The 23112-nt window shown below is 38.5% G+C and overlaps 1 protein-coding gene across 2 annotated transcripts in view; it reads left to right on the forward strand.

The window, feature by feature from the left end:
• Window positions 1-23112, forward strand: part of CSMD2 (CUB and Sushi multiple domains 2) — a 1446274-nt gene that overhangs the window by 891234 nt on the left and 531928 nt on the right. For both annotated transcript variants that reach the window (XM_082247591.1, XM_082247592.1), the window contains exon 6: window positions 21491-21603. In XM_082247591.1, the coding sequence (XP_082103717.1) occupies window positions 21491-21603 (113 nt within the window). The remainder of the gene's footprint in view (window positions 1-21490; window positions 21604-23112) is intronic.

The following is a 23112-nucleotide window of genomic DNA, read 5'->3' on the forward strand; positions in this document are numbered from 1 at the left end:
GGTGTCCACCATTTTTTCTAGTAGTGGCTGCTGATCTGCTGGATAACCTGTCATAGTCAAAAATCACTATACAGACCTAGCTTGCTATTATACTACCCTAGCCTGCTGTTATACTGCCCTAGCTGGTCTACATACTACCCTAGCATGTCCATATACTACCCTATAGTCTTAAATCGTTGAAAGGAAAACAAAGAAAGTCCAAAGAGTGATAAACCAAAGTCCATTCAATCACAGGGTGCACTTTTCTTTCTTTTTAAATGGTTTTTATTGAAGGCAAAAGAAACATGGTACAGTAACATGCAGTAGAAAGCTTAGGTACATGCCGTGATATAACAAGTCACAGTAAATATAGAACTACAGCATATAACATTCAAGGAATAGGTAACAATGTGATACGCATAAGAGATCGACCTGGCATCCCGACTGACAGGGTGCACTTTTCATCACCCAAATGGTGTGTGATCCCAAGTGAAAAAGACCTCCACCTCATAGCCTGGGCCTGTGTTCAATCCAGGGGACTTAAGTGGAAAAGAACGGTACCCGCCACTCTTGAGGAGACTTGGTCACATATTACCCCAAAAGGGATAAAGCTTTCATAGAATAAAATCTTGCAAATGTTTATTGAGAATAATAGTAGTTGCACTTACAGAATACACTTAAAAACACCCATTGGGTGGAGCGACTTGCTGACGTCACAGCGTTTGCGCAGGTCCTGGAAGGATGGGCTGTTGTACAGAGCTTTTATTCATGCATGTTTTTAAGTGTATTCTGTAAGTGCAAATGTCATTATTCTCAATAAACGTTTAACAGATTTTATGCTATGGAAGCTTTATCTCTTTTGGGGTTATATGTGACAGAGTCTCCTGAAGACTGGATTCAACAGAGGCCCAGGCTATGTTTAAAGCCAGAAGTGAGAGAGACCTTCCATGACAGGAGGTAAATACTAGCTAGTAAGCAGCCAATCTTTGAGGTGGAGGTCTTTTTCACTTGGGATCACACAACATTAAGGTGATGAATAGTGCACTCTGTGATTGGACAGACTTTAGTTTATCACCCTTTGGACTTTCTTTGTTTTCCTTTCAACAATTTAAGCAAAACTGTATTTGGACTATACTATGTATGCTGTGTTACAGAAGAGTTGCTGCTGTGTATGCACACATTTTGTTTTAAGATTATATCATTTTACATAGCACAGTTTTGTTTTTATATTTTATTTACTACCTTAGACTGTCCATTTAATACCTTAGTCTGTCTATATACTACCCTAGCTTGTCCATATACTACCCCAGCCTGCCCCTATACTGCCCTAGCCTGTCTATTTACAACCATAGCCTGTCCATATACTACCCTAGCCTGCCCCTATACTACTCTAGCCTACCCATGTACTTCCCTAGCCTGCCCCTATACTAACCTAGCCTGCCCATATACTAAACTTGCCTGTCTATATACTACCCTAGCCTGCCCCTATACTGCCCTAGCCCACCCCTATACAGCTCTGTCCCGCCACCTATACTACCCTAGCCTGCCCCTATACTGCCCTGGCCCACACCTATACAGTCCTATCCTAGTGGCATATCATCCATGGGTGCAACATGGGCCCTGAGGGGTGGGCACACTGTACTGTCACAAACACTGCATCAATGGTTGCCCTAAGGCACCAAGATGGGGGAACGGTAACCTGGTGGTATATCATATCATTTTGCATATAGATAAGGTGCTGTTGCATGTAAACCCTGACTTTCTGATCAATTTAGTTTTAGTTTTATTTATCATGATATAAAATAATGGATGTGGGTGCCTTTTGGTGGGTGTGTTTTTTTTTTTTTTTTGGAGGGGTGGGGCATCATTTCATTCTTGGACCCTGGCAGCACAATGTCTTGGGCCAGCCCTGTTTCCCACAAAGGTTTTACTAGTTAAATCCAGCAACTGAATACATCTTCGTTTAAAATCATTTTCATGCCTTAGTGTTCAAGTTTTACAGAAAATTAAATGTTATTTTTAGAGGATAATTCCGCACTATAAATGTGTTACACTGTAAAATATGTATCATAATCGTGACTATACTTTATTTCTGTAATATGTTTTAAGGGACCTATAAAGTTAATACAGAAAAATAAGGTCATTAGAAAAGGTAGTAATTAGCAATGTTATGATAATAACATAGTACTGACAGTATATAATGTTACTCATACCAAGCAATTTTGTTTGCCGCTTGGTGTAGTTAAGTACAAAATGTCTTCACATTACTTGCTATGCGCCACTGCACTTTCCCTTGTCAAATAAAGACTTATGTGTGTTTTGCTTGTAAACACCGATGTATGAACATAGAGTCTGGAAACACACAGAAATTGCTGTGGTATCTCACAAAAATAACAGTGAATGGTCGTAAATGGGGAATATCTCTACCGAGAGTTTTGCTGGCCATACAAGCAGCAGATTTCCTCCACCCTCCAGATTTACTACTAAGTGAGTCACTGAGGCACAACAACTATTTAGCGAGTGATTTAAGAATTTTTGATGCTTATATCGGGTCAGTGCTTCTTTGATTAGCAATGTCAAAAAGCAAGCAATGCAGCCAAAGAACTAACAGCTTATAAAAGCATCTGCTATTAAAAGAAGTATGTACAGCTTTGTGGTTGCTGTTTGGTATCCCCACCTTACACATGAGCAAGGACTAAATTGAGAATCCCGTGCACAAAAAGTGTGTGTGTATGTGTGTAGTCTGAAGCTCTGGCAGGAAAAGGACTTTGTCTCTGTTCTGCAGAAGAAGACAGGCACGCCGACAGGAGAGAATCCTATCGTAGATAGCCAGTGTTAAGCTGCCCTCCATCCACTAGGGGGTGCACTGAGGATATGGACTGCTGGAGACTCTGGAGAGAAGTATCTTTGTAAACAACCAAGCATATGTGAAGTCAATTCATATATGTCAGCAAAATATTTCCATGGGAGCATCATTCCAGTCAAAACCATTGTGGAGAAACATTGTATGTAAAGGACTTAAAATATGCACTGCAGGTATTATTCATTGAGCATATACAACTATTGTTTGCAAAAAGTAAGGTTAAATGGATCTCCTTATTGGTTATAATTAGACATGTGCATGACGAAAAAATTAGTTTTGTTTTGTTTCATTTTGATTCGTTGATCTATTTATTTCGTTTTGTTAAATTCAGTTGATTCGTTCAATCCATATTCGGAATTCATTTTATGACTTTTTCAAATTTTCTTCGAATTTACAGATTTTTTTTCTTTTCGGAACGTTTGAATCAATACATTTCGAATTGGTTGAATCGAAAATGTTAGGTTTTGATTTGAATGCAACAAAGTGAACAAACAAAAAAAAAGAAAAATCTTCATAAAACGATTACAAGGACTCTTTAAATCATCTTTGGCTTAACAAAAACAGTATTATTTCAAAATGGTATTCTAATAACACACAGGAAATAGAGAGAATCCCCAAGGGGATTCTCTCTATTTCGTATATCTTTTTGGGGCATGGCACTATTCTGAGGTGTGCACTGACTATATTTGACGATGACTAATAACACACAGAGTCTTTGATTTCAGAAATATGTTTACAGTTGGAATTCAAATGTACCTCGATGTGAAATTATATTCAAATTTCAAATCAAATTTTGGAAATTCTGACAAATTTTGTTTCATTATTCAGAGCATTTGGTCACTTTGTTTATACTGTAATTCGGGTATTCAGACATATAACTAAATCCCCAAATAATGAAAAATTTGCCTGAATATTTATTCGGAACAAAAGGAACCGCACATGCCTGGTTATAATAGACAAGTTTTCAAGCCAAAGATAGCTTGATATGCTATATCTTGCTTAGTTTATGAGTTTTGCAGTGGACCTGCTTTTTCAGGACTGAAAGTGTGCTTTCATGCAAATTCTGATAGTAAGTTAAGATCAATTTACAAAGAGTGACAAAGAGGTTACAAAATATACATAATTAACCATAATGCAAAATAAAAAATAAAAATCAACTGTTCACCACTACATAATATGAGGGAGGGGCAAAATAAAAAAAATCTGTTTTATTTTATCCCATATTACATGACAACCAAACTCTTACCGAAACACTACACAACCGCAAACAACCATGTACCCAATGGTTTGTCTTATGGCTGGTCACATTCTCCCCCAGGCTGTGGGGGAGCACAGGGAACCAAAAAAGAGTACAGATGGACAAAATCTGATTAAATATGAAAAGGAACATAAAAATCTCTCTAACAAGGTTTAGACTAAAATCCAAAACTAACTTAGAAACAAAAGTCCTAGAAAAAGAAATAGTATTAGCCCCCAGTGAGAGAGGTTAGGAACTGAATGGATAAACTGCAGGACAGTTAGGTATCCAAATAGAAAATAACCAAACTCCCAAATGTTCCAAATTCACTAGAAAGATGTACATCAAAGATTTCCTTTAGTCAGGCAATGGATGCCACAAATTATGTGGGAGCCATTTAAGAAAGAGGGAAAACCAGCAGGGATCATAACAAACTGCCCTAACCAATTTCTAGTATCCTAAAATGATCAGCAACCATGTGTTTGACTATGCAGCCATGCAACAGAAAAGTTATACTGAAGGCTAGACCTCCTCGGTTTATGTCTACAGTGCTCCCTATATTTAATTAATGTTAAGAGAAGGAGAGATCAAACCAATTCACCTCAGGGCATTCTTCTGGAATGGGTTTAATGCAAGTGCAATGGGAAGGTGGGCTGGTATGCCATTCAAAGCAACGTGCATGGTACCATAATGCACTGGTGTGAATGAGCTCTGAGTGTTAGGACAGATGTTATTTGCTAAAGTATAAGTAAACAAAAAGTTGTGGACATAGGGGAGAAGGATTAGAACACTTGCCATGTTTTTAATTGCCGTGCCCCCATTAAGGAGATTCATTCACCCTCTCTTTTTTTCATGTTTACCATTATCAGTGAAAGTAAAAGCAAAAGATAAACCTGAATTATAGGTAGTTGCCAGAACGTAATAGAGGAAAATCTTCCAATGGGAACCTTAGTTATAGTGACCCTGGTTTAAACCAAGGCTTCCCCCAGTTTGGAGGGTTTTCCTCTTAATTTTCAATGGGACAGGAAATGAAGGGAAATCTTTCTAATGGGATACAGGTGACAAAAAATTAAGCTGACAGGGGTTATATCCCTTAGGCTTCTTTCACACGGGCAGTGCGCATCCGTCCGGATTTCGCAGACGGAGATGTCTCCGCTGACATCTGCCGTTCCATAGGGCTGCATGGAGCATCTGATCATGTCCGCCTGAAAAACTGACAGGGGAATTTGATCGGGAAGCCTGAGTGAAAGGGGCCTAATGCTTTCCAAAATGAAACAAACTTTTTGCATTTGGTTCTACTTTAAATTCATGTTTGTGCTTAAATAGCCTATGCTTGGGTTTCTAGTAGTAAAGGTGTTTGGCCACTCTCAGTTACCCTTTCTATCTAAACTGAGCAAAAAAACTATTTTTGGGCGTATTGTTCTGTTTTCATGTATGGCTTTATTTTTTTCATTTTCTTTTTTAATTTATCACTTCGGTAGCAACTTTAAACATCATTCTCTTGATCTTTTGGGTCTGTGCTGTAAAATATGAGCATTGTCAGATAGGCGATTTATTCATCCCGTTTTTTTTTTTTTTTTTTCTTAAAGCAATTTCTTGCTATGAAAATCATGGTTATTTTCTGTGGAATTGTTAGCCCGCTAATTTTACAGTGATTTGTAGCTTAGTGGCTCAGCTATTGAGTTTGTGCAGCGTTTCATGTCAGCGACCAGCACAACAGCGACAATCACTCTGCATTCACCTCTATGGCTTAGCTACAAATCACTGAAGGAGAGAGATTTGTAGCAGAGCACACTAACGCAAAGCTGTAGCACTAGCTCAAGCTTGTAGCAGTGACTTGCTTGTTTCCTAATGACAAATCGCTAGTGACTCTAGCAATTAAATCGCTACAAATCGCTGTTAATCGCTGCCATTAGCGATTTGTAGCAGAAATATACCACTGCTACAGAACAGCCCATCTGACATAGCCTCCACACTTTTCTAGGTCTAAAAGATTTTCATTGAAACTGCATCATATAAACAATGATTTCCTTCTGATTTTATGAGCCTACTTCTCTGTATTAAATTGCTGTCTTCAAAGTGAAATATAAAATACACTTTTAGGAATCACTGAAGTGTATGAATCTCCTGCTGTGTCTGAGCGGCTAAATCTGGTCTTTTCAGTTCCGGAAACCAGTGTTACGCTTTTTTTTCCTGGTTTGCAACGCTGGATGGGATTGCATAGGCTGATTGCACACACATCCAAACACCAGCAGGTATACAAACACCAAATCATGTATTTATATTTCTATAAGAGAAAAAAAAAACTCTTTAAATGTATTTTTAAATGCAATTAGTGGAAGTGAAGGAATCTTGAATAATATTAGCTTCCCGTAATCTTTGGCACAGTAGCATTCCGATTGAGAGAGTGAGCACTAAAAATGGACAGAACATACTGGTGTCTGGTTTGTGGTGGGTTCAGTGAACTTTACTGACATTTGGGTGTCGCATCTGTACTGCATTGAGATTGATAGGAACCACATTTTGTAATGACCATTTTCTAGGCCAATAGGCAAAGGACTGCAAAACATTTGGCACAGGAGGATGGGTTATGGGGGAGGGAATACGGGGTGGGGGACGGGTGCTGGTCACTGCCCTTGGAAATATGTATAAAAGCCCAAAAAATTGTTTAAAAGTTGCATTTGGCAAGGATGAGCAATTTCAAGAATGTTTTAAGCACTTGACCTCCGGAAGGTTTTACCCTCTTCATGACCAGGCCATGTTTTGAGATACAGCACTGCGTTATACAGCTACAGATACAGATACAGCTATTCAGTCGAAGGGATTGCATGAGGACTCGAGGGCATACAATGTGATTAGAGGAGAAGCGTTTTAACCTCAGGCAACATGGGGGGTTCTTTACTGTTAGGGCTACAAGATTGTGGAATTCTCTACCACAAGAGGTGGTTTCTGCGGGAAGTATGGTGGCTTTCAAAAGACTCTTAGACGTACATCTCAAAGATCAGAACATTCAGGGGTATGAGAAATGATTACGGCCACACACACCTACACAGGTTGAACTGGATGGACTATTGTCTTTATTCAACCTCACCTACTATGTAACTATGTTACTTTATCTGACAATAGCAAGGTCATGCGACACAGTACCTAAAAAAAAAAAAAAAATGATGTCCTTTTTTTTGCTACAAAGAGAGCTTTCTTCTGATGGTATTTAATCACCTCTGCAGTTTTTATTTTTTGTGCTATAAACAAAAAAAGGCCGACAATTTATAATTTTTTTTTTCTGCAATAAAACACATTCAATTAAAAAAATGGTAAACAAAAACCCAATAAGCATATATATTGATTGGTTTGTGTAAAAGTTATAGTGCCTACAGACTATAGGACATTTTTTTTTTTTTTTACTAGTAATGGCGGAGATCAGCAACTTATAGTCAAAATTTTATTTCCCCTTAGTTTTGGAGAACAGGAGACAATGTTGAATCTTCCAATGGGGACACTCAAGTGACAACTCTCTAGGAGGGGAATTCTCCTGACTTTGGACAGATTACCTCACTTTGTTGGGTCCTTGGGGCAGGAAACAAAGGGAAGTAACCCCAGAGGGACAATATAAATTGAGCCAACCATTCAGTTGTGTAGTGTTGACAATAAACTTGCTTACAGAAGGAGTATGTCCTTGGAGCACAGTTGGGTCCTTATTGTCAAGTCATAGCCTGGGGTGGATCTTGGACAAAGTTTTTTGCCTAAAGCCTAGTACACACCACTTTTTTATTTTTGTGTTCAACCAATAAAAACCTGACAGCTCCAATCGGAGCCGTTGTGCTAACATCTCCCCTGCTGTTCTATTGTGTTCTGACAGGTGTCCCCCAGCCAAAACACTCCAGTCATCAGTCTCAGCCATTGGATGAGAGTGCTGATCAGGAGCCAGTCAGCTGCTGGCTTTCCAGCATTCTCGTCAAACAAAAGCCAGCCAAACCGCCTGCTTCTGTCGGACCGGCTGCAATACACAAGGTCCGAATGTCAGCTGTTTTTTATTGAACCGATGTCGCCCAACATTCGGCCCGTGTGTACTAGGCTTTAGAAACCACAATTTGGGGATCATATCCTATGCACTGGTGACCCAGTCACGCTCATCGGTAACTGGAATGTTTACAGACTTAACCACATTTCCTATTATAACATTTCTTTTTAGAATAGGGTTGAGAGAGTTTAAGCAGCTCTCTTTTGCTTACAGCTGCCACAGATACTCCCACTCCCCTCTGTGCTAATACTCTTTTGCATCTTTAGAAAATAGAATGGAAACTGCAAGGATTTTGGCTGTAATTCCTTTTTTGAGGATTTCTGTTCAGTGGGTGTACATAAAAAATATCACCGTATGAGCTCAATAGCGAAACAAAAGTTTATATCTTCTATCTCTAATGTGACTAATTAATAGTAAAGACTTTTCTTTTTGTGTTAGATTCTGTTAATGAAGCTCTATTTAACTGGAATTGATATAAAAATAATCACATTCATTACTTAGATGCTCTGTTTGTACTAATTATTATCAGAGCTTTAATTGAATTTCCCAATAGTGAATTTAAAGTACCTTATGTTGAACTTACAGACTGTGTAAATACAATAGAAATTGACCACTTAGCAAAGAGTCCAGTGCTTTTTCTATTGTCTTGTCAATGAGGTGCTAGTCTTCAGTTGTTTTAGCTGGTCTGCAATTGCCTTAATTTCCCTGGCATGAAATGGAAAATGCAAATGACTCATGGCTAATGATAGCTGAGTAGTGTAATGCCTCGCACACACGATCAGATAATCGGACGACTTATCGTTCGCATTTTGTTGCATAAAACTAGTATCGAATTCAGCAATGCGTACTAAACGTATAATTTTTTTCGTATGATTCTGGAAAAGCTTCCTGGTTGCGTAGCTACGTATCGTATAGTGCAAAAGAAAAACAATGGCAACCAGGCCTTTTCCGTTTTTTTTGTTTCTGATCATGCATGGTCTTTGTCTATCGATTTTTACGAACATATACTGTACTGATTAAACAATTGTCGTTCACTAGGCTATCGTATAGCAAATGTTTTTGTGTTTGTTCCTTTGGATTTTGTTGGACAAAATGATGTGATCGGCTGTCGAAAGCTGTGTACTAACGATCAGATTATCATGCAATCTATTCTAAAGCAATTTTTTTCATACAATTATCTGATCATGTGTACGAGGCATAAGGGGGCAAAGAGTCTATTGATCAAGTAGTATTTTAAATATATTTAGTTCTCATAAGATATTTCTGTCCATGGAACAGGGGATTGTACACCCCATTTACACTAATATTTCATAATAACACATCCATTTTAATTATGAAATAAAGTTTAGCCATTATTGCCAAACAGAGCCACGGTTAACCATTAACAGACCAACATGTCTTTCCCTTCACTTTCTTATTTGGTGACAACTGTGAATCTCCTGGAGAAAAAGAAACACTTTTTTGTGAACTTGTTGGGATTCGTATTAGTCCTAAATGTATATTAGTGTTCAATTATCCCCTCTGAAACACATAATTTGTAACAGTTATATCCTCACCATTTGATAGCTTAACTGTTAAGTAAGTTAAGTACACACGGGGGGCGTGTCCTAGCCGTGGGCCGCGCCGGACAATCAGAGCCTGAGCTTCCCTCTGCCTGTTACCAATCTACGGCCATCCGAGTGATCCCGGCACCTTACCAATGCAGGCTCACCTCCATCCCTCTCTACGCTATATCCAGCCTCGGATACTGCTATTATTTTAGTTCCAGATGGAGGGATTGCTTCACCCGGATGTTGAGGCCTACCCAGCAGGCCGCATCCTCCATAGCACCGCAGCTCGATTTCTGGCCTCCGAGTGACGTCAACTCCCTCCTCTAGCTTTATGTAAGTCCGAGCCTCACATGAGACGAGTGACCCACAGTTCTAGCGGACCCATACTACTCACCTCACATCCTGCCTGCCGCAGCTCTATTATTACAGCTTCACTGACAATGCCACGCCGCCGCAGGGAGACCCCCAAACCACAAAATCCTAGTACACACCATTACTTTATTTTTTTTTTTTCGTTCAACCCAGCGGTTGAACTGATGGCTCTCGTGTAGCCCATCCTCAGGGCAGCGCAGTGACGTCAGCACGCCGTACCTACGCGCTCGTCTGCAAAGCATCCCCATTAGAAGTCTGGGATTAATATCAGGATCAGTTTTCATTCCTCCTTCCTTGGCCATATTCATGGGGGCTATTTTTTATTTATATTTCTTATGTTTTTGTGATTCATAGTGGTCACCCATTAGTAGTTTTTATGCAATTTATTAGCTTTTTTGGTGTCTTTCACTTATCATTTGATGCAGTATATTGGCATTTCAGGTGTCTTTCATGCACTATTTATTACTCATATTAATAATACTAAGATTGGTGTATTATTTATTTATTAACAATTTATATGTTGCTTACATTAGCGCAGCTTTCTTTCTTTATATTATCATACAATAAAACTGTACGATTCCCAACTACATATATTACTTTTACTGGTGACCAACCTCTTTCTGAAGATGCTAGTAACTAATAACCTTGCTGTCAGTGCCAAACAAACAAAATCCATGGTAACACTTCCAGGTTATATTTGTTGCTGAACCAGCCCTTGGTGTGCCATAATAGATATTCTCAGCGAGTATTTTCTAGTATTTGTGCCACATCCCTATAATCAAAGTACAACCAAAAAGATTCCTCTAAGGGTTAGGGACTTTTAAGGCACTACTAAAGTATAAAAGGCACATAATATAAAAAATACACATTTTATTGTCACATATTAATAAAAACCACGTAGATACAAAATTGTACAGAAAAACAAATTGTGCAAAAAAATTGCAAATGCTGCACAATTTGTTTTTCTGAACAATTTTGTATCTACATGGTTTTTATTAATATGTGACAATATATATATATTTTTTTTATGAGCCTTTTATATTTTTATAGTGCCTAAAAAGTCCCAAACCCTTAGTGGAATCTTTTTGGTTGTACTTTGGTGTTCCATAGACCAAGCCCCATATCCTGACGAAATGCGCCAATGGCCAATTTGTTTACTGAAAAGCAAGCAGAGGCAGAATGGGCACTTTTTTCCCCTATATATTGTCATATATTGTCATTTGAGCCACTGACCGATAAGAAGCAAGGAGCAGTTGAAGAAAGAACTCCTCATCTGCATACATGTTTTGAATCAGTTACGTTTTTAGATTAGCATGACAGCCAGAAATCTATCATTTTTAGAAGTATAGGTCAGCAGGGGGAAAGCTTATTATTTCCCTCAACACGGGTTTCCTTATCATATGCAGTGTCTGAATGTGTAGTATTGCAAGTAATTCTAGTTTAGAACATCTCAAGCTTATTTACAAGGTTTGTACTTATTCTTCACCGATGCCAGGTGTAGTCTCTGAATTAATCCTCAAAACACAGGCTTTTGTGTTCTACCAGCTTTAACTGTTGCTTTGAAATAAAAGCAGAGTCCAGGTGGGTGGGTGAGTACCATGTATAGAAGTGATTTTCTGCAGATATAGAAGAACATACCACTTAAGTAGTTTTCACCTGAAGAGATCCATTCATCCACCAGAATTGTAAATTGCCAGCTTAGGTATACGTCCCTGTTATTTACGGAATCATTTTACTTTAAAAAGAACCATAATTTTATGACTGGTACCCACTTCACAAGTAATTCCTTCAGTAATTTCCATCTATTTTTATTGTGTTTTTATGCAGATGAATAGAAAATGACTTGTGTACATATGCATATAGTACATGTCTGTTCTCTCTTAGAGTACCCAGACAAGTGTTTCATTCTGTTTCCAGTGTTTAAAACTGATTATTCTTCCTGCTTTCCAAAACAATTACACTTTAAACATACTTTATCAGCATAGATCCAGACTTTCTACATACCAACGAGCAGGATTAGTATTTTCTGAACACAAAGTGGCTTGTTAATGAAATTTCTGACTACAGAGAACATTGTTTAACCTCTATTACTGCATACTAATTTGAATGATTAGTGACATAATAGCCTTAAAGGATGCTCAGTAGTGTATATTACTATCTAATAAACTACTACATTGACTTTTTTAAGTGGCAGTCTACCACCTTATAATGACTGACAGTTGTCAATGAGTTTATTACAGGCAAAAATACTTAAAGGGACTCTGTCATAAAAGGTTATGGAGGCTGCCATTGCTGAACTTGCTTTTTGAGCAGGTTTATTCCCTTGCTGAAATGCTGGATGCTTTGGCTTCATTGCTGCTGACAACGGGCATAAAGATAAGGAATTCTGACACTTATTTACAGCATGCTTATTGCAGGTCCATTACTTAAAAGTACTTAATCAGACACTGCCATGCAACAAGGATTTTAAAAAGAAGGACATCATTTGAAACTTCCATTTTCATCATCATATACTCTTTTTTTTTTTTTTTTTTTTTTAGTCCTAACCATAAATACATTATAATAATATTTTTATTTTTTAGTCAGGTTAATATAAAATATTTCATAATAAAGCTATTTCAGATTTCAGCTGTGCTCAAAGAAGCCCTGTGTTTGCAGAACTTCCATGTGACATGTGAGAACTCCAGTGTGTCCAATGTGAGTACACCCCTCACATTTTTTTCAAATATTTGAATATATATTCTCATGTGACAACTTTGAAAAATAATACTTTGCTTCAATGTAAAGTAGTGAGTGTACCACTTTTATAAGTGTGTACATTTGCTGCCCCCCTAAATAACTCAACATACAGCCAATAATGTCTAAACCACTGGCAACAAAAGTGAGTACACCCCTAAGTAAAAATGTCCAAATTGGGCCCAATTAGCCATTTTCCCTCCCGGGTGTCATGTGACTCATTAGTGTTAAAAGGCCTCAGGTGTGAATTGGGGGCAGGTGTGTTAAATTTGGAGTTATCACTCTCACTCTCTCATACTGGTCACTGGAAGTTCAACATGGCACCCCATAGCAAAGAACTCTGAGGATCTGAAAAAAAAAAATGTTGCTAAACATAAATATGGCCTAGGCTATAATAATATTGCTAGGACCCTGAAACTGAGCTGTAGCAAGGTGGCCAAGACCATACAGCAGTTTAACAGGACAAGTTACACTCAGAACAGGCCTCAGCGTCATCTCCAAAGGTTTTCTTTGGGAAATAGACAAATGAGTGCTGCCAGCATTGCTGCAGAGGTTGAATGGGTGGGGCTGACCATACGCACACTGCATCAAAATGGTCTGCATGGCTGTCGTCACAGCAGGAAGCCTCTTATAAAGTTGATGCGCAAGAAAGCTCGAAAACAGTTTGCTGAAGAAAAGCAGACTAAGGACATTAATTACTGGAACCAAGATGAACTTACTTGGTTCAGATGGTGTCAAGCATGTGTGGTGGCAACCAGGTGAGGAGTACAAAGACAAGTGTGTCTTGCCAACAGTCAAGCATGGTGGTGGAAGTCTCATGGTCTGCGGCTGCATGAGTGCTGCCGGCACTGGCAAGCTCCAGTTCATTGAGGGAACCATGAATGCCAACATGTACTGTGACATACTGAAGCAGAGCACAATCCCCTCACTTCGGAGACTGGGCCAGAGGACAGTATTCCAACATGATAATGACCCCAAACACACCTCCAAGACGACCACTGCCTTACTAAAAAAGCTGAGGGTAAAGGTGATGGACTGGCCAAGCATGTCTCCAAACCTAAAGTTTATTGAGCATCTGTGGGGCATCCTCAAATGGAAGGTGGAGGAGAGAAAGGACTCTGACATCCACCAACTTTGTGATGTCGTCATGGAGGAGTGGAAGAGGACTCCAGTGGCAACCTGTGAAGTTCTGGTGAACTCCATGCCCAAGAGGGTTAAGGCAGAGCTGGAAAACAATGGTGGCCACACAAAATATTAACACTTTGGGCCCAATTTGGACATTTCCACTTAGGGGTGTACTTACTTTTGTTACAAGCGGTTTAGACATTAATTGCTGTGTGTTGAGTTATTTTGAGGGGACAGCAAATTTACACTTTTATACAAGCAGTACACTCACTACTTTACATTGTAGCAAAGTGTTCTTTCTTCAGTGTTGTCACATGAAAGGATATAATGAAATATTTACTAAAATGTGAGGGGTGTACTCACTTATGGGAGATTTTGTATATCCAACGTGTCATCACAAAAGTAACGTTATCAAATGTGCAGTACTAGGTTAAAATGGGAAGGGAGTTACGAAGCAAGCAATAGTTTGTAGACTATATGTTTAGCTAACCTCTAATACTTTGGAAGTCCTTTGTCATGTAATAAATCATTGTTTGTAAAATATTATATTATGTACTGTATATATAGTAAAAAAAGGTATAACAGTTTAAAAACTGATGACCATAAAAATAAAATGTAAGTGCCCCAAATCCTATATAGTTTTCATTTAAGAGTAAAACTGTGTCTCAATATAAAAGGGGTTCCTACTAAAACTTAAGTGGGTAGAATTCATTGGGGTCCTACAAGGGACTCCTCTGAACTTTGTTTAGGGACTTGTTTTCAACCTTAAATTTTACCAAGGGGAATATAAGCTGCTGCTGTTGTCAAGATCACGGCACAGAAAATGTCATAACAACATTTCTTTTGCTTCCCTACATCTGACTGGATTTCTGTGTTCGCTCCTCACAATTTAGATCACAACCTTTCAGTTTTCTGACCCAGTCACATCTCTTTTTTCTTTCTTACAAAGTATGCATGCAGCTTGTTTTGGAAAGGAGCTTTCTTTGATATAAGTAGGAGAATTAATCCCTATTCAGTAGCTCACTAAGAAGTTTTATGTTTGGAAGCCCAGCAGTGTTTAAGAAATTCACATTTTTCATTTAATAAAGCTGCAGAAACACTCATTCAATGGCACATTAGTCCTAGTTTGAAATACAACAGTACGCTTGGGCATGTGATAGTTGGTGCTGAAGACAAATGTGATTTTCACAGTAAGTACCCATAATCCATAGCTCCTAACTATAGTATAGAAACAGGATATATAGTAAATTCAGTCACACACCATATCAATAAATGGGAGTCCATCTGATGATTGGTAAAAGTCCATGTGGGGAAAACAAGACTTTTAACACCAAAAAAGATCTTGAGATTGTGCTAGGAAAGATCCAGAGCTATCACCAATGGATGCAAAAATCAAGCTTACCAACATATATGACCCCCCTAATAAAAGAGAAGTCATAAAGGCCTTTTTCTGGTATTTCTCTCCACCCCTCCGCAGCTTCATCTGGCACCCAATATAGTCCAGATTACACAGGGATCATCAACTCCGGCCCCCAACACTCCTACACAGCTTCATCTGGCACCCAATGTAGTCCAGATTACACAGGGATAATCTACTCCGGTCACCAACCAAATGTACGGAAAGAGCATTATAAATACAAACGCCCCATATCATGTAGAATCTTCAGAATAGCCTTTATTAAAGAAGACTATTGCACTTATACGTAATAAGGAACAATAACTCATTAAAATCAGCGGCCAGCAAAAAAGTAACACCTGGGTCACTTCCAGTTACGCAATGACGTCAGTGATTGATCCTCCCTGCGCATTTCATTATATATGACGTCTTCTGGGGCATCATCTTTTTCTTTGAAAAAAAATAAACATTGTTACTTGCTATGAAACATATCCAATCAACAAACTTAAAAATGAAGACCAAAATGTATTCTGCTACATGTCTTTGGTAAAATAAAATCCCAACAAGCATATATAAATTGGTTTGTGTGAAATTTATAGCGTCTACAAATGATTATATATATATATATATATATATATATATACAGTGGGTACGGAAAGTATTCAGACCCCCTTAAATTTTTCACTCTTTGTTATATTGCAGCCATTTGCTAAAATCATTTAGGTTCATTCTTCTTCCTCATGAATGTACACATAGCACCCCATACTGACAGAAAAACACAGAATTGTTGACATTGTTGCAGATTTATTAAAAAAGAAAAACTGAAATATCACATGGTCCTAAGTATTCAGACCCTTTGCTGTGACACTCATATATTTAACTCAGGTGCTTTCCATTTCTTCTGATCATCCTTGAGATGGTTCTACACCTTCATTTGAGTCCAGCTGTGTTTGATTATACTGATTGGACTTGATTAGGAAAGCCACACACCTGTCTATATAAGACCTTCCAGATCACAATGCATGTCAGAGCAAATGAGAATCATGAGGTCAAAGGAACTGCCTGAAGAGCTCAGAGACAGAATTGTGGCAAGGCACAGATCTGGCCAAGGTTACAAAAAGATTTCTGCTGCACTTAAGGTTCCTAAGAGCACAGTGGCCTCCATAATCCTCAAATGGAAGACGTTTGGGATGACCAGAACCCTTCCTAGAGCTGGCCGTCCGGCCAAACTGAGCTATCGGGGGAGAAGAGCCTTGGTGAGAGAGGTAAAGAAGAACCCAAAGATCACTGTGGCTGAGCTCCAGAGATGCAGTCAGGAGATGGGAGAAAGTTGTAGAAAGTCAACCATCACTGCAGCCCTCCACCAGTCGGGGCTTTATGGCAGAGTGGCCCGACGGAAGCCTCTCCTCAGTGTAAGACACATGAAAGCCCGCATGGAGTTTGCTAAAAAACACCTGAAGGACTCCAAGATGGTGAGAAATAACATTCTCTGGTCTGATGAGACCAAAATAGAACTTTTTGGCCTTAATTCTAAGCGGTATGTGTGGAGAAAACCAGGCACTGCTCATCACCTGTCCAGTACAGTCCCAACAGTGAAGCATGGTGGTGGCAGCATCATGCTGTGGGGGTGTTTTTCAGCTGCAGGGACAGGACGACTGGTTGCAATCGAGGGAAAGATGAATGCGGCCAAGTACAGGGATATCCTGGACAAAAACCTTCTCAAGAGTGCTCTGGACCTCAGACTGGGCCAAAGGTTTACCTTCCAACAAGACAATGACCCTAAGCACACAGCTAAAATAACGAAGGAGTGGCTTCACAACAACTCCGTGACTGTTCTTGAATGGCCCAGCCAGAGCCCTGACTTAAACCCAATTGAGCATCTCTGGAGAGACCTAAAAATGGCTGTCCACCAACGTTTACCATCCAACCTGACAGAACTGGAGAGGATCTGCAAGGAGGAATGGCAGAGGATCCCCAAATCCAGGTGTGAAAGACTTGTTGCATCTTTCCCAAAAAGACTCCTGGCTGTATTAGATCAAAAGGGGGCTTCTACTAAATACTGAGCAAAGGGTCTGAATACTTAGGACCATGTGATATTTCAGTTTTTCTTTTTTAATAAATCTGCAACAATGTCAACAATTCTGTGTTTTTCTGTCAGTATGGGGTGCTATGTGTACATTCATGAGGAAGAAGAATGAACTTAAATGATTTTAGCAAATGGCTGCAATATAACAAAGAGTGAAAAATTTAAGGGGGTCTGAATACTTTCCGTACCCACTGTATATATATATATATATATATATATATATATATATATATATATATATACGAAATGTTTTTTTTTGTATACTAATGGCGGTGATCAGCGACTTATAGTGGGACAGTGATAGTGCGGCAGGCATTCTGACACTAACTAACATTGGGGGAGGGACTGACTAACTGCCACTGACATCACCAGTGACACAAATAGAATGATTAGTGCTAATAATATACACTTTCCCTGTACTAATGACACTGGCTGAAAAGGAGTTAACATTTATGGGCTATAAAAGGGTTAACTGTGTGTCTAAAAATGTTTAATGTGTTTACTGTGTGTGCTGGGTACTGTTTTCACTAAGCGTTGTTCTAGTTTTTACTCCCTGCAGAGTACCTGATCTTGCACAGCGGAGCCATTGCCACAGTATATATGTAGTTGGGAGACTGTCCTTCTTGGAGACTCGATCCCTCTGTCCCTCATGCAGCCTCAGTTAGCTCTTTTTGGTCGGCTGTGTACATCTCTGTACAAAATGTACTATTTTACTACCAAAAGTTGCTGCACCAAACCTTTTATCCAACCCCTATGGTACTGCATTTTTAATTTGAGAAGCGAATATAAAGAAAAAATAGAGGTCAAAAAAGGACTTGTATGGTTTAGACAATCATTTTCATATCATATTAGAGCTTTATACTCCATGTAATCAGGGCCATGGCAGGGATGTGTTCTTGGCATACATACTGTGTGCTAAATGGTGTCACTCTTCCTCACTTCAGAGTTAGGAATCCCCTAAAACATGTGTGTCAAACACAAGGCCCGCTGGTAGAATTCAGCCTGCCAGGCCATTTCCTTTGGCCCCTTTTTTCAGCCAGAACATGGTGAAACTCTGCTCCACCTTCTCCGGCTCTCACCCTTCGCTTCCCGCTCACCACTGTCACTTGTAAACATAGAAGCCTTCTGTGTTTATAAGAGCAAATTTCCTCTTGGTGGCTCTCACAGATTCCTGCCTACCCTGCACACATGGTGTGGATAAGGGAGATGCAGTTGCAGTGTGGGATGTGGCATTACGTGGTAAGCGGCACTGTGATCCATCTGTGCCCGAATGCACAGATGCTAACCAATTATCTCCATGCAAGTGAGAGAGGGAGGCGGAGCTGCCTACACTGCCAGGAGGTACTAAACTCGGGTTGGGTAGGCGAGATGCAGAGGAAACATATTTTTGGGGGGAGATGAGAGCTGTGAAGGAAGATGTGTGCAAAGGTAGGGGACGGGGGAGAGTGGTGCAGAGTTCAGACCCGAGGAGGGGTTGAAGTAAGATGTGGACAGCCTGTGAAGAAGAGCTGAACCTAGCAAACTGCACATAGCATTCCCTTGAACCCTGAACTTTGTATGTAGAGCGTTTCTCAACCCTGCACTCTTTAAACAGTGCACCCCTGAACACTGCACTCTGTTCCTAGCATACCCCTGAACTCTGAACTCTGTGTATAGGGCAGTACTTAGCACCCCTGAACCCTGCACTCAATATGTAGCGCACCCCTGAACTCTGCACTCTGTGCACAGGGCGCCCCTGAAACTGCACTCTCTACATAGCACACCCCTGATCTTTGCGCATAAGGCACTCCTGGTATTTATTGCCCCTTTAGGATCCTATCATTGTTGGTGCAATTTGGCCACACCCATTGTTCAATGCTGTTCGGCTAAGGGGACATGGTTGAGATCCTGCACCTATTCTCTGAGAAAAAAAGCCCTAGATAAATTTATATAGTCTTACAGATACAAATGGGCCTTTGACGGTAACTATAATGCTGATGGGACCCATAATAAAATTAGGTTTGACACCCCTGCCCTAAAAGGTCATTTATATCTAACTTTTACTTTAGGTATAGATTTTGTTGTATAGTTACATTAGTCCAGCTGGGACTAATGTACGTATGCATATGCCATACCCGTGGGATTGCTGTGGCAGGCATCATTGCTACAGTGATATCTGTTGTCTTCCAGGTCCAGTTCTCTGCAGCAAAGTAACCACAGAGGGTCGCTCACTTGGCACGAGTGCCAATCACAGAATGAAATTGTTTTTTCAATGAATGAAAAGCGTTCTATGACTTGATGAGGTGAAAATTGTGATGTTACTGCCCTGTCTCTCCACCTCGACTAATCTGTTACTAAAAGTAACCAAAGTGATGGCCAATTACATCATTCCTTAGTGAACATCCAGGGTCCTATGGAGGAATGAGCACACAGGAAGTACTATCCTGTGCGAGATAGATAGATAGATAGATAGATAGATAGATAGATAGATAGATAGATAGATAGATAGATAGATAGATAGATAGATAGATAGATAGATAGATAGATAGATAGATAGATAGATAGATAGATAGATAGATAGATAGATAGATAGATAGATAGATAGATAGATAGATAGATAGATAGATAGATAGATAGATAGATAGATAGATAGATAGATAGATAGATAGATAGATAGATAGATAGATAGATAGATAGATAGATAGATAGATAGATAGATAGATAGATAGATAGATAGATAGATAGATAGATAGATAGATAGATAGATAGATAGATAGATAGATAGATAGATAGATAGATAGATAGATAGATAGATAGATAGATAGATAGATAGATAGATAGATAGATAGATAGATAGATAGATAGATAGATAGATAGATAGATAGATAGATAGATAGATAGATAGATAGATAGATAGATAGATAGATAGATAGATAGATAGATAGATAGATAGATAGATAGATAGATAGATAGATAGATAGATAGATAGATAGATAGATAGATAGATAGATAGATAGATAGATAGATAGATAGATAGATAGATAGATAGATAGATAGATAGATAGATAGATAGATAGATAGATAGATAGATAGATAGATAGATAGATAGATAGATAGATAGATAGATAGATAGATAGATAGATAGATAGATAGATAGATAGATAGATAGATAGATAGATAGATAGATAGATAGATAGATAGATAGATAGATAGATAGATAGATAGATAGATAGATAGATAGATAGATAGATAGATAGATAGATAGATAGATAGATAGATAGATAGATAGATAGATAGATAGATAGATAGATAGATAGATAGATAGATAGATAGATAGATAGATAGATAGATAGATAGATAGATAGATAGATAGATAGATAGATAGATAGATAGATAGATAGATAGATAGATAGATAGATAGATAGATAGATAGATAGATAGATAGATAGATAGATAGATAGATAGATAGATAGATAGATAGATAGATAGATAGATAGATAGATAGATAGATAGATAGATAGATAGATAGATAGATAGATAGATAGATAGATAGATAGATAGATAGATAGATAGATAGATAGATAGATAGATAGATAGATAGATAGATAGATAGATAGATAGATAGATAGATAGATAGATAGATAGATAGATAGATAGATAGATAGATAGATAGATAGATAGATAGATAGATAGATAGATAGATAGATAGATAGATAGATAGATAGATAGATAGATAGATAGATAGATAGATAGATAGATAGATAGATAGATAGATAGATAGATAGATAGATAGATAGATAGATAGATAGATAGATAGATAGATAGATAGATAGATAGATAGATAGATAGATAGATAGATAGATAGATAGATAGATAGATAGATAGATAGATAGATAGATAGATAGATAGATAGATAGATAGATAGATAGATAGATAGATAGATAGATAGATAGATAGATAGATAGATAGATAGATAGATAGATAGATAGATAGATAGATAGATAGATAGATAGATAGATAGATAGATAGATAGATAGATAATGCTACTTTACAATATTCAGTGTTTTGTAAATCGGTCTACAGTTCTGATATTTGTTTAAACATAAAATAGCAGTACTAATATTCCATCTTGTTTTTCTCTTGCAGGTTTACTGGATCGAATTTACCACCACCAGTCATCAGCAGTAAAAACTGGTTGCGAATTCACTTTACATCAGATGGCAATCACAGGCAGAAAGGCTTCAGCGCACAGTATCAAGGTTAGTGCAATCAGCCTAGACAGTTACCATATTACGGAGGGGGTGAGACGGTAGCTCATTTTCTTCTAGACAAGTTTCTATTTTAGAATAATTCATGAATCATGGTAAGAAAGAATGCATTTCTTTTTAAGAAGTTAGTAGAAATCAATGTACATTCTTTTCATTATCTAATAAATATTATTTTCTGTTTGCGATTTTTTAAATTATATTTTCTATTTGTAGCACGTATCCTACTTCTTCTGTGCAGCCAAGTATTTATATGTGATCTACACTGGCTCTTTAAAAGTCCTCTCCAGTTTAAATTGAAAATTAGCCTTGAAATGCTTATATGGAATACAGCTTACTTGCTCATTGGTTCTAGTTTTCAACATTTCACTTACCCAGTATACTGGCTTTTGTCAGTTATCTGGTGATCTGAGAATGAATGTCTGTGAATGATGCAGGAGAAGAATACCCAAATACACCCACTACAGTTCTGGTGCCCAACCCAGCTTGGACTAATGTAAGTATGCATGTGCGATACCTGGCCAATTCCCGTAGAAACTAGACATCACTGTAGTAGGCTAAGCTAGCGCAGATCAATATAGTAATGGTGCCTACACTACAGTGATTTCCAGCTTCCATAGGGAACCCACCGGTATGATACATCCAAGATGGGTCATGTTACTATGCAAAAGCATCTATACCTGGGATTTAGCTTTAAGGTCCGTGTCAGACTAGTGTTCCTATTGGTAAAGACAAATAGCAAAAGGAATGCTAAATAGAACACTTACCTCATTCTTCAGCATCACTACCTTGCTCGCTGTAATGCTACAGAATCTTGCTTGCCAGCCAAAGAACAGCAATGACACCCTGCTGGTCTGGCAAGTAGGGGCAATAGTGTAGAAACCAGTAAGTAGCTTCTTTCTTCTCTCAGACATCTTGTTGATGGCAAGTTGCTGCCATGAAAAGGCTTGCTAGTGTGACATGAGCCTTAATCTGATTGGTAATAAATGAAGCAGAGATGGGCGGCCAGAAATTTGACAGCAGTGGTTCCTGAAAACCCAAGTAACCTACTGGAATCAGGTTGTAGTGAATACCAGATAGATTAAAGTATAACTAAAGGCAAAACTTTTTTTCTTAGTTATGGGTAGAGCGGAGAGGGATAAGAACACCTCTCAGTTTTTATTGCCGTCTTTGCCCCCGTTAAGTAGATTTACCCTCTCTATTTGTCCTGTTTACCATTATTATTGAAAGTAAAAGAAAATCTCAACTTTTTGGTTGTTCCCTGAAAAGTAATAGAGGAGAAATCTTTCAATGGGGACTCTCATTCTGGTGACCTGTAAGTCCCCAACCCCAAGGAATTACCTTAATTTGTAGGGATTTGATTTTACTTCCTGTTTGGCTATGGGACAAAAAGTGAAGGGAAATCTCAGCGATGGGACACAGATTGTAAAAAAAAAAAATCTGACAAAGGTTATAACTATCTTCCTGCTCTATCCAAAATGAAAAAAAAAAAGGTTTTGCCTA

This window comes from Pelophylax lessonae (genome assembly GCF_965119305.1).
Source record: "Pelophylax lessonae genome assembly, chromosome: 2".
NCBI lineage: Eukaryota > Metazoa > Chordata > Amphibia > Anura > Ranidae > Pelophylax > Pelophylax lessonae.